The following is a 12230-nucleotide window of genomic DNA, read 5'->3' as shown; positions in this document are numbered from 1 at the left end:
TTATAAATTGCTGCAAGCTTTTTGGCAACATGAATCAACAGGTATAAGTGTACACATTCTTTGGCCCAGAAAATCTAATTCTAGGAAATTGTTCCAGGAAATAATAATTATCCTCAGGATGTCTGTATCAACTACCAGTGCTACATAACAAACCTACCCAAGTTTTGTGGATTAAAATAGCAAACATTTATTATTTCTCTGTTCAGTGGTTGATTGGGTGGTTGTTCAGGTCTGAGCCAGCTCAGAAGAAGCTAAGTGGACTAGTGGAATGGCCTCATTTACACGTTTGTGCCTCAGCTGGGATGATGGGCTGTCTCTATGTGGTCTCTCCTTCTCCAGTAAGCTAGCCCATGCTTCTTCATATGGTAGTCTCAAAATTTCCAGCAGCAACAACAACAACAACAAAAAATGGGGCAAAGCCCAGTACAGGAACATTCTTCGTCTCTGTTTGCAACACATTTGCTAATATCCCTATTGGGCAAAGCAAGTCAGAGGGTCAAGCCCAGATTAGGGCTGGAGAAATAGATGCTACTTCTTGATTGGAGAAGCTACAAAATATATGGATCATTTCCCTCCCACAACATTTGTTCATCACAGCACTATCTATGATAACAACAACAAAAACAGAGGGGAAATTCAATGTCTAAGAGTAGAGGACTTGTATAATATTGAACATCCATACAATGAAATACAATGTAACATTTACAAATGATGGAAAAGAAGAGTTAATACTATGGTGAAATGTTCTCCATATAGTTAAGTGGGGGAGAAAAAAGGTTACAAAATCTCATTTTTGTTTAGCAAAAAGTATAAAAGCACAAATTAAAAAAAAAGATTGGAAGTGTATGCAACAAAATGTTAATATGAGTATATCTAATGATGAGATTACTTTTAACTTCTTTATGCTTTCTTGTATAACAGCTAACAGTTCTATTGTCCAGCACTCATCTAAGCACTATATGTATGTTAACTTATTTAATCCTCACAATGACTCAATATGTAGATTCTATCAATATCACTGTCCCTGTTTTACAGAAAAACCTAAGACACAGGGAAGCTTAATAACATACCCAAAGTTACACATCAGGTAGAAGACAGATCCTCAGTTTGAATCCCAACTCCATGCTCTTAATTACTAGTCTCCTTTATAAGTCAATTGATTTGTCTGGGGTCAGAGTATGACATTTGGTACATGGACTATATCATTACAAACCTTTTTTTTTAATCACTAAAACATTTTTATTGCAAGTGTAATATACTCCAGAAGTATGTAGAATAAAAGATTAAATTCATTCTGCTGGGATCCCTGTACCATCCTCAGAGGTAACCATTATTAGTTTGGTATGTTTCCTTCCAGATATTTCTTTTATATATATTTACATACCTCAACACACACTGTGTATGTATATGGTTATATATGCATCTCTGTGTTTATATCCTATTTTTTACATATATAAAATCATACTCTATACTTGGCAGACCTTGGAGATCTTACCATGTCAATCCACTCAAATCTGCCTCCTTTTTTTGTGATTTGTCAGCCTCTGCTAAATAGAATGAGATCCAGAAATACCCTTATGGTATGGACTTCCTTTGAGAGAATTGGGTGGGAGCAAATAACCCCCAGAGAGAGTTTAAGGAAGATGGAACATGGTCACAAGAGGTGTAAGATTACCCGAAAATATTTGTAACACATTGTACTGGTTTCCTAGGATTGCTGTTACAAAGTACCACAAAATGGGTGGCTTAAAACAACAGAAACTTATTCTTACAGTTCTGGAGGCAAGAAGTCCATAATCAAGGTATCAGCAGGGCCATAATCCCTCAGAAGTCTTTAGGGAAGAATCCTTGCTTGCCTCTTCCATCTTCTAGTGGCTCCCAGCAATCCTTGGTGTTCCTTGGCTTGCAGCTGTATCACTCCTATCTCTGCTTCCTCATCGCGCCTTCTTCCCTGCGTGTATGTGTCTTTGTGCATCTGTCCTCTTCTTATAAAGATACCAGTGATTGGATTTAGGGTCCACTCAAATCCAGTATGACAGCCTCTTAATTTAAGTAATTACATCCACAAAGACTCTATTTTCGAATAAGGCCACTTCCTGAGGTTCCATGTGGACATGAATTTTAGGGGGGGTGGATCCTATTTAACCTACTACACAGGCCTACAGTTTCCACTTGAATAAAAATTCCATTAATATTCAAACATCAAAAGGTATATTATTCTATTTAGAACATGTGGATCCAGTACACTTGGTTTTGAGGGACTTTCTGTTGAGAAATTCAAAACACAGTCACAAAACACCATGCAAATTTTATTTCATTTTAATTGTGAAAATAAATTTTTGTCTCATGGGCAGGGATGTAGAACATCAGATTTTTTTTAAATCCTCACCCAAGGATATGTTTATTAATTTCAAAGAGAGAAGGAAGGAGGAGAGAGAGAGAGAGAGAGAGAGAGAGAGAGAGAGAGAGAGAGAGATCAATGTGAGAGAGAAACATTGATTGGTTGCCTCTCCTACATGCCCTTACCTGGGACCAAACCTGCAACCTAGGTATGTGCCCTGACTGGGGATCAAACCCACAAACTTTTGGCGCTTGAGATGAGGCTCCAAACAACCAAGCTACCTGGCCAGGGCTAGAACATCAGAATTTTAAATAGGGGATCACAATTTAACCACACAGTGGAAGCTCATATATTGCTATAGCTTTACAATTTTGCATTTAGGTCTTTTACTTTAATCATGAGCCAGGATGCATGGCAGGGACAGGAATAAGAATATTTAAAAAGAAGCTAACCTGTTCTGGCAGTGTTGCTCAATTTATTACAGCATCATCCCAATACACCAAGGTTGCAGGTTCAATCCCCAGTCATAGCATATACAAGAATTAACCAATGAATGCATAAATAAGTGAAACAATAAAATGATGCTTCTCTTTGTCTCTTAAAAAAAAAAAAAAGAAGCTAACCAAATGAATTCCAAGTTAAATTGTTATTCCTACAATACCCCTCATTCTGGGGGGAAGAAAAGAGAATTGTTTCAATCCCCCACCCACTGTTCTCATCTCCTTCTTGGTAAGAAAGCTTACTGCTTCTTTAGCACTTTGAGTGAGGTGCAGCTTATTACCTCCTGAGACAGTCTACTTCACCTCAGGACAATTTCATCTCCAAAACTTTCCTTAATATAGGTTCTATCATCTCCATGCTTCAAACTAGAACACGGAAGCACAGAGACATATGCATATTATTCAAATGAATGAGAAAAAATTGAAAAGATATATGTATTCAATGGGTTTGTATGATTTTTCATGTTTTCCTAAAGTTTATAATTATGGGGTCTTCAGTTCAAGGTCACAGAGAAAGTGGCAGAACCAACATTGGAACCCATTGCTAGACAACCTGCAGTGGTGGTGGGATTTCTGGACTCTCTCCTAGTGATCCTGAGCTCCAGCCTCTATTGTCCTTCCAGGTCTCCAGGTGCCTCTCTCCAGCTGTGCTTCTATCTCCAGCTTCTGCCCTTATCTCAGAGACTAAGATACAGCAGAGGTGGGCTTGATAGGGATGAACCCCAGATCTGGGCCTTGAGTGAGGCTTGCACAGAGACATCCTCTGGCAACATCCAGCCCCCATTCCTGGTCCCTGAAGGCAGCCACCATTGCGTTTGATTCTGTGTTCCAAGGACTAACACTTGGTGAGTTGTTGGAGGAAGGACATCCAGCACCAGGCAGCCTCAGTAGCTGCGTGATTTGGTGTGTGTGTTGGCGGGGGCGGGGTGTAAAACGTTCCAGTGACAGTGGAGACCCCCTCTGCCTCAACTGTGCACTGAACTCTAGTATGCACTGAACGTAGGGAATGATTATTACCCTTATCAGTGCTGTCGTCACTGTGGACGAACATGAGACACCCCTTTCCCCCAAGGCCAGGGATAGCAACAGAGCCCCTGAGCGCTAGCAAACAGGTGACGCCACAGCTGATGGCCAGCCCCAGGAGCCAGGGTGAGATGAGGGTGTATTCTTGTTGGTGCGGTGAGAATTGTCACGTGATCCCGTTCAATGAGAGCTTGGGGAGGTGCCCTCTGTCCCTCCCCTTCTACCTCTGGACCCACGCCCACTCTCACAGCGTCCTCAGGCGCCCCAGGCTTCCCCGCGTCATCTGCAGCCAGGGCGCCCCCCGGGACACCACCACCAATCTTTTCACAGTGCACGCTCAGCGCGGGCATCCAGAACCGGGAAAACTGCAGGGCGCGGCAGGCGCTTAGAGCCCGAGTTTAGGCTCCAGCAGTAGGACTGGGGGTGGGTATTTGTCCTGGTGCACGCATGTCGGCCCAGTTACCGAAATCTCTCCAAGGTAAGACCGAGATACACAGAGACTCTGGAGACGGAGATACAGTGGCATGTAGGTACAGGGGCCAAACATGGAGACTGGTACAGGACAGACGTAAACAGAGACCGTCATGCAAAGGAATATGGGGCAGAGACAGATGCAGACACATTAGAGACAGACTGACATACAGACAGGCAGAGACTGACACAGAAGGGTGGTGAAACACTGACTCGCAAACAGCAACCCGACACTAGAGCGCGCCAGCGGCGAGGATACCCCGCACCGGCCTGCGCCCTTTCCCAGTCCTGCGGACTCGCGCAAAGCCGCACACCTCACCCGATATCCGATTCTCCCCACGCCGCGTGTCTCGTGTTCCGCCCCAGTACGAGTACCAGCTTTGTTCCCGCCTTCCGGCCCTGACCTGCCCTCCAAGTCCCAGTCCCACCTGCTCGACTCTCAGTCTCCTTGACAGACCTCCCGCCCCTCGAGTGCCCGCTCGCTCTCGCCACCACTCCCGTCCCGCCCCTCCCTGCCAGCTCCTGCACCCGTTAGCCAGTGCCATTCGCCCAGCCACCACCCCTGCCATTGTGCAGGACCCTCCCACAGCCGCTTCCTCCCCTCCCTGAGAGTTGGGCAAGCTCGGGTCCTCCCGATGCCTCCCCCCCACCCCGCCCCTCTGCTCCCTTCCCCTCCCCTCCCCTCTCTGGTAGCCGATGCCCGCTCCGCCTCCCCCGCGCCCCGCCCGCTGAGCTCTGCCGCAGTCGGGCGCTCATCGTCATTCCGCTCTCGCCGCCGCCGCCGCCCCCGCCCCCCGCGCACCGCCCCCGCCCGGTCCCCGCCGCCGCCGCCGCCGCCGCCTGCCCAGCGGCCCGGGAGGCGGAGGCGCGGGGGAGGAGGCCCCGCTTGGCCCCGCAGCCCCGGATGCTGCATGACTTCATCCTTCCGCCGGCTCTCCTGCTGAGCTAGGGCCGGTCCGGCAGCTAGCCCGCGGTCCGCGCCCCGCTGCAGTCCCGCGTCCACCCCGCGCCCGCCATGTCCGAGATCCTGCCCTACAGTGAGGACAAGATGGGCCGCTTCGGCGCCGACCCCGAGGGCTCCGACCTCTCCTTCAGTTGCCGTCTCCAGGACACCAACTCCTTCTTTGCGGGCAACCAAGCCAAGCGACCCCCCAAGCTGGGCCAGATCGGCCGAGCCAAGAGAGGTACGCGGCTGGGGCCCGGAGTCACCGCCTGACCCAGAAACCCTCCGTCGGGCGCCTCCTGGCTGCGGTTCCCCGCCAATCGGCCGCAGCTCTTGTCGCAGACCAGCGCAGCCAGGCACTCGCCGGCTGGAGTCTTGGGGGGGTCCCCACTGCAGTGTTGTTCCCCTCTTCCCCTCTCCCGGGAACGCAGTGCCCCGGATTCGATGCTCGACACCTCTGGAAGTAGAGCCCTGGCACCCGGGCGAGGGGGAGGGGCCGGCCGGGGGCATTTGGGGCTAACTGGTACTGGGAACGTGGGGCGATGGGCCGCTTCTTCGGGATCAATCGCTGAGTCGGCGGATGCTACGGAAGAACCTTCGGGTGGGGAGGGACGTCCGATCTGAGAGAGGGCAGAAGGGCCGGGGGATCAGATGTCCTGGTTCTTTGGACGGGGAGAGGGCTCTCTTCGTACCAGAATCGGAAGAGGGGTTCAAGCGGCAAGATGGTTAGGTTGGGAAGGTTGGGTTAACTTGGAGATTCCGTTTGAGGAGGGGGTTCGGTTGCAGTGAAGGCTGAAGACGGGGATCCCACGAGCAAAAAGGTTTCTGATCAGCTCAGATGCAGGAGAGGTCAGGCCGACTGGGAGGCTGTAGGGATGGAGCCTTAGAAAGAGGGGGCGTTCCTCCACAGGGAGGGGAGGGGTCTGCGAAAGCTGAGATCAGCTGTGGGTTGAGTCAGCAGGAGAGTTCGGATGGGGAGGGCACTGAGGCACGGGGGTCGAGGGGCGTCGCTGGGCCACGGCCAGTATCTGAGTGGGTCGCGAGGACACGGGGCTCATTCTCGCCGCCCCCCACCCCGAGGCCGCGTGGCTGACGCGCTTTCTCCCTGCGCAGTGGTGATCGAGGATGACCGGATAGACGACGTGCTGAAGGGGATGGGGGAGAAGCCGCCGTCCGGAGTGTAGACGCGCCGGCTCGGGCGGCGGGCTCCGGGCCCGGCCTCGCAGCGGCCAGGAGCGCGGGCAGGCGATGCGGCTGCCGGCGCCCCCCCGCCCAGGCCCAGGCGCCCGCCGGCGGGGGCTGCAGGGCCACGCCGCCTCCGGGTCAGTCGCCGCCTCCGCCGCCAGGCACTCCGGAGCTGTCCGCTTCAGCACCACGGCGGCGGCGGCGGTAGCGGCGGCGGCGGCGCGGAACGCCCGGGGACCGCCACCGCGCTCATGCACTTTAGAACCTCGGGCCGCAGCCCCACCCCGCACACCAGAACGGACAGAGACCCGCGGCCCTCACACCCAGGCCCACCCACTCCCGCACGGCTCCCCTGCCCCGCCCCTCTCCGGCCGGTTTGGTCGGCAGACCCGGCTGCTAGCCGGTGTCCGACCGTGTGCGGCCAGGGATATTTGGCTGCACATTTGCATGAGCTTACCACCCACCTCAGCCCAGCCCTCCAGGCCACTCCTTACCCCCAATCCAGTCTGGCGTGACCCCAGCCTCAGCCTCTTTCTAAGGGACTTCCTCAGCACATTTGTATTTTTATATCCAATTCTTTGTTTACTGGCTCCCCTCATGGATAGTGCCCTCCCCCCTTGGTCTTGTCCTCGATCTTCTGCGCCTGGCAGATAGGACGAGTGTTGAGGGTGGGAATGGACAAGCTCCCAACATGGTAACCAACACATACCAGTCTGTCCAGGCCTGACCCCAGGCAGCTCTCTGGCAGACCCCTTCCCTCAAGGTATCACCTTCTAAGAGGGTCTAGGTCTGATTGTACCTTGAACCCCTCCGCCCTGCCCCTGGGAACCCAAATGGGGACTACTCTGCACCCTTGGATGACACCTGTGACCCTAGAGATGTTCTCAACCCAGGGTTGTCCTTTGTAAATGTTCCTTTATCCTCACTGTACCAGGAGTGTGTGAATAAACACAGAGCTCCCTGTGTGTGTATATGTGTGGCTGCTGCTTTGGTTTGCTCAGGAGCCAGGTCAAAATGGCTCCAATCCCTTTTGGGGAGGGGGGGCGGGTATTTGAAAATCCCAGATGCATGTTGCTGGCAGAGAAGGGTTGCCAAGTAAACACAGGCAGGCATTCTTGGGCAATATACAACCAGAGCAGGACAGATCACCAGATCACTGGAGCTAGGGTCAGAATCGTAAAGCAATCTAGATTCAAAATCTGCAGCCTCCTATGGATAAATCCAGATTGAATGGGGGCAAAAACAGGCCCCAGGGATGTAGGCCTCTGAGTCTGGCTGGCATAAAGAGGGGCTATTGTAGTTCAGTATGGTGGGAGATGAATTTGGGGAACCCCAGGAGAGATTTGAGGAACCCAAGAAGGAAGCCATAAACCTGGGATTTGGGATGTAATTTAGCTTGGGCTATATTGTTTCATGTTGGGTTGCTCCCATCAGCTCTATCTTAGGCATCAGGCCCCTGGGATGTGAGCACCTTGGACCCAACCCTAAGTCCTGAGTCAGGAATTACAACTTGAGGAGTTTAGGGCAGATAGGTAGGGAGGGCTTGAGGGCCATGCTTCTGGCCTCATAGCTGAATGGCACTGAGGAAATCCTCATGATCTGAGTCCTGGAGAAAGCAGTGGGAGGTAGGAGGTCTTGGAGGTGAGAGAATCTGGGTTCCTAGGGCCAGCTGGGCCACACTAAGCTCTTTGCCCTTGTGCATGAGGTAAAGATGGAAGTGGAAACCGCTGCCATATGTTGCATGCCTCAGGGACCAGCCATAACAGGCTTGGGCATAGTGTCTAGTCCGAAAGTGGGGGGCAGCAGAGGTCAGCGAGATGAACCGGCCCCCAGGGGCCAGTACTCGGCTCACCTGCAAGATAGACAGAGAAGCCATTGGTGAGGAGTCCATTTCCACGTTCTCAAAGGTCGGTATTATCCCAGATACCCTCCCAGGTACTACCCTACATCCAGCTCTCCATGGTAAAAGAGTGAGCCTCCTTCTGTGCCCCTGGTCGTTCCATGCAGGTAGGAGCATTGGAGTGATGTCAGGTCAGGGAGTACTGCTTCCCTGCCAACTGCTCACCCTCCCAGTCTGTTACCTATCTGTAACCTGGCTGCTCCCTCATCCTTATGGCAACCCAGTAGCCAGTCATCAGCCTCTATGAGCCTGGCCACTCCAGCCTCCTATAATACTGACCCAGTATAACCCTCCCCTTCCTCAGGTAACCACAGTCCTGAAAGTGACTGCTCCAAACCATGCCTCCTTCTGGATTCTGAATTAATTCAATCTTCTGAAACCTCAACCCCTCATCCCCACCTCTTGGTTTGCCCTCCACCCGATGCTCCCTCACCTCACTCAGCACCTGGTCCACAGTGTGGACACCTTCAGGGGACACAGTCCAAGGATCCTGTTCTCCAGCCAACAGGGCATCCAATGTGCCCTTCTCAAGCACCACATCAAAGGAACCATTGGGAAAGTCCAGTGCCCGTGCGTCCATGGTCTCCCAGCGCAGCTTGGGTACATGGGCATAGCGAGCCCGCATGGCGGCCACCACTACTGATGAGTAGTCCACACTGGTCACATCGGGGAAGCCCCCAAGGAACAGCTCATAGCTCAAGGCGCTGTTCCCGCAGCCTAGGGTGGGAAAAGGTATGTGGCAAAAGAGCTAGGTTAGCTTTGGCTCCCCCACAGCCCCTGCAATTATCCATTCACTCTTGGCCCATTTTCTCTCAACCCAAACCCTCCTGGACTGAGGGAGAAACAGCATGGTACAGAAAAAAGCATGAGGCTTGGACTTGTACAGGTGTGGGCAATATCTTGGCTCTATCAACCCTAGCTGTGTGGAACTAGGAACTTGGGTTTTCTATTCAGGAAAAAAAAGATAACAAGGCATAGCCTGCATGCAGGATGTGCCCACTGACTTTAAGAACTAAATCAGCTGGAGTAGCTGAAGCTCTGAATGTAGTTCAAAGATCTGGGTTCTGATATTCCTAATCAGGCTGCCTTGACAAGTCACTCGGTTTCCTCAGACTCAGAATGAGATAATATTGGCGTCATTAGGATCATAATATTATTAGGATATTATTAGTGTTTTGCTAATACCTTACCTCTCAGAGTACCTCTGGGAAGACTTCAAGTTAGAGGTTATTATCCTACTTTTGGTTTCCAAGGCAAGTTAACAAGTGCAGGGGAAACTAGGTAGGGACACAGTGGGTTCTGCTGATGAGTAAGAATCCCTGACCATAAGGAGCTCATACTTTGGTGGGAGGAACAGATGTATAATCAGGTACCTGCCATATAATGTGATGAGTATTTCAATAGGGACAGGCTGCGGGAGCACATAGAATGATTCCTTTTCCCACTTTAGGTGGGTTGGGCAAGGGTTTCAGGGAAGCTGACAACCAATCAGTCTTGAAGAATCATAACACTGGTGGGAAGTGCCTGAAAAGCAGTCCCAAAGAGAGTTGGGTCAGGTGAAAGAATGGGCGGAATTAGAGGAGTGGATGTGGTTCTGCAGTCCAGAGAGCATGACTTCCTTCAAAGACTGTTGGCCTCCTCCAGGCCCTCTTGTGGTCAGTCTCAGTCTGAGAACAGGGCTGGATGACAGCTCTTGGTGGCCCCGCATCGGGATGCCCAGCTCTTGGGATTAGGTTGCTTTTAGTCTCCATTTGTGTCCCAAAGAGAATTACAGGATCAGCTGTTGGAACAGCCCTAATCCAGCAGGGCTTGGTACCAGATCAGGGCACCAAGGGGTGCTAGCTAGTCCTCAGCTGCTCCTTTCTGTGTTTTTCCTCAGGCCCCAGGGTTCAGGGAGAGTATTGTCTCATCTGAGAGAAACCAATGCGTGCTTTCCTACAGCAAGCTCTGGTAGATACACCACATGGGATGGGAGATGAGGGTGGCTGAACAAGAGAGCCTAACTCAGTTCAGGCTGAAATCCCACTGGGTTCTCTGACCCACAATCCCTTTACCACCCCTACACCTGACCTCACATCCACAGAGCTCTGCCCAATAGCAGACAAACCCAAATATCTTTCCTTTATTCCACTCAGTAAAGGAATGGAATCTTCTAAGAGAACTTCACCAAAGATGAAGGAAGAACAAGATCTGATCACAGGGACAGTCATGCTTATAAAGTAGTGATTTCTGATCCTGCTGCCTCTGTGATTTGGGGCTAGCAACTAAGATGGGGTTTGGGAAGGCCTCTGCCTACTTAGGTGGAGCCTTAGGGAAGCAGAGCCCTGGAGAAATGAGCCAGATCCAAGAACCTATTACATGGGAGTCCAAAGCTATGTGGATGCTATTCCATCACCAGGAGACTGAGGTGTAAGCCAGAATACCAATTCACTAATTTATAACAAGAAAAACAGCTACCATGGGAACTTGACAGTCAATCCTCTGGTCAGTCTCTTCTCCCTATATAGAAAATACAAACTGAAGCCAAATTATGATCAGAAGATTCCTGTGGAGCATGGAGTCAAGTAAGGAGAATCAGAGACATATAATGATGGCAAAGCTGGGACAACCATATGTATTCATCTACTCTGAAAATATTCCAGCCATAGGGGCCAGATAAGTCCTCAGGCAGGGTACTCTGTTCTCTGAGCAGTCTGTGATAAACTGCCCCTATGATTTCCATTTTCAATAATAATGATAGCTAACAGTTATTGAACACTGGGTCCTAAGCATTACCTCAGTTATTTTCAAGGTACCTTCGTATAGAAGATAACTATTATTATTATTATTACTATTTTCTAGATGGGAAAACTGAGGCTGTCCAAAGTGTATAAGAAATTTTCCCAAGGTCCCATAGTCCAGTGGTAGAGTCAGAATTTGGATCCAGGCCTGTCTCATGCAGAACCAGAGCTCTTAAAACACTGTGCAAAACTGTCTCTATGAGTTTTCATGAGGTCCACTCACCTTCAGTTGTGACATTTCACCTTTAGTCATTTTACCAGTTTTAACAGCATTCTAAACATTTCTCTATGCCCATATGTGTGGGCATTAGGAGAAATAGAAGCTCTCAAATAAGATGACATCCTTACTTCACCCCTTACTTGCTACATGACAGTAGTGGACGCTATTACTGCTCTAACTAGATCCCCTTTAGTGTCCCTAGGTTTTTGCACATGCTTGCTTCTGACAGACTCCATCTGTGATCCTTCAGGCTGCAACTACCCTCAGGGAAACTCTGCCTGTGATCACAGTCCTGCTTGACCTCTTCCCTTCCCTCTCCTCTCACTCTCTTACCAATTTCTTCTGGGAGCACATCCCTAACAAATGATTGGGACATGAATCTTCACCTTAGAATTTGCTTCTGGACCAACCTGAGATAATAACCTGGAGAAGGGGTTACCAAATTCAGCGTGCCACCTATTTTTGGTAAAATGTTACTGGAACACAGCTACTCTCATTCATTTTTGTACTGTCTGTGGCTGCTTTTCCACTACAGCAGTAATATTGACTGGTTGTGACAGAAACTGTATAGCCAACAAAGCCCAAAATATTTACTATTTGGCCATTTTCAGAAATAGTACTTACCTCCAACATAGAGTAGGTCTCATAATACTTATTACTTACTTCACAGGATTGTCATAAAGATTAAATAAATTAGAAAGGGCCCGGCACATGCTCTAGTACCTACCAGGAGCTCAGCTTGTTTGTGGAGGTGGAATGTAACTTAGGATACTCCCCAAATCAGGGCTCCTCTTTTTTAATCTTAGAAATAATGCCTGGAAACTTTTCCTTTTTTATTTTTAGACTTTTCTCCTCTCTCTCCAGGAA

General features: G+C 50.0%; 2 protein-coding genes across 3 annotated transcripts in view; one reads left to right on the top strand and one right to left on the bottom strand.

The window, feature by feature from the left end:
* ECE2 (endothelin converting enzyme 2) overlaps nucleotides 1–12230 on the bottom strand; it is a 30189-nt gene that overhangs the window by 15949 nt on the left and 2010 nt on the right. The window contains exons 2-3 of one of the 2 annotated variants that reach the window (XM_090274776.1): nucleotides 8797–9080; nucleotides 7842–8315 (exon numbers count right to left, since the gene is read on the bottom strand). In XM_090274776.1, coding sequence (XP_090130902.1) covers nucleotides 8028–8315; nucleotides 8797–9080 — 572 coding nt within the window. In that variant the 3' untranslated portion in view covers nucleotides 7842–8027. Of the gene's footprint in view, nucleotides 1–7841; nucleotides 8316–8796; nucleotides 9081–12230 lie in introns of those variants that run through there. The other variant, XM_090274786.1, reaches the window with a different exon arrangement.
* On the top strand, nucleotides 5160–6675 carry CAMK2N2 (calcium/calmodulin dependent protein kinase II inhibitor 2). Its single transcript, XM_090274800.1, has 2 exons — nucleotides 5160–5519; nucleotides 6392–6675. The coding sequence occupies exons 1-2, from the start codon at nucleotides 5351–5353 to the stop codon at nucleotides 6460–6462; spliced, it is 240 nt and encodes a 79-aa protein (XP_090130926.1). The 5' UTR covers nucleotides 5160–5350; the 3' UTR covers nucleotides 6463–6675.

Source organism: Furipterus horrens, unplaced genomic scaffold (genome assembly GCF_987537825.1).
Source record: "Furipterus horrens unplaced genomic scaffold, mFurHor1.1.pri manual_scaffold_1, whole genome shotgun sequence".
In the NCBI taxonomy this organism is placed as follows: domain Eukaryota; kingdom Metazoa; phylum Chordata; class Mammalia; order Chiroptera; family Furipteridae; genus Furipterus; species Furipterus horrens.
The sequence above is the reverse complement of the archived record's forward strand: the minus strand, read 5'-3'. Positions and strand labels throughout refer to the sequence as shown.

Bases quoted from the DNA above. Each gene is read 5' to 3' on its own strand.
- CAMK2N2 (XM_090274800.1), top strand. From the start codon at position 5,351: ATGTCCGAGATCCTGCCCTACAGTGAGGACAAGATGGGCCGCTTCGGC. The intron at 5,520-6,391 runs GTACGCGGCTGG...CTCCCTGCGCAG, and splicing joins GATCGGCCGAGCCAAGAGAG to TGGTGATCGAGGATGACCGG.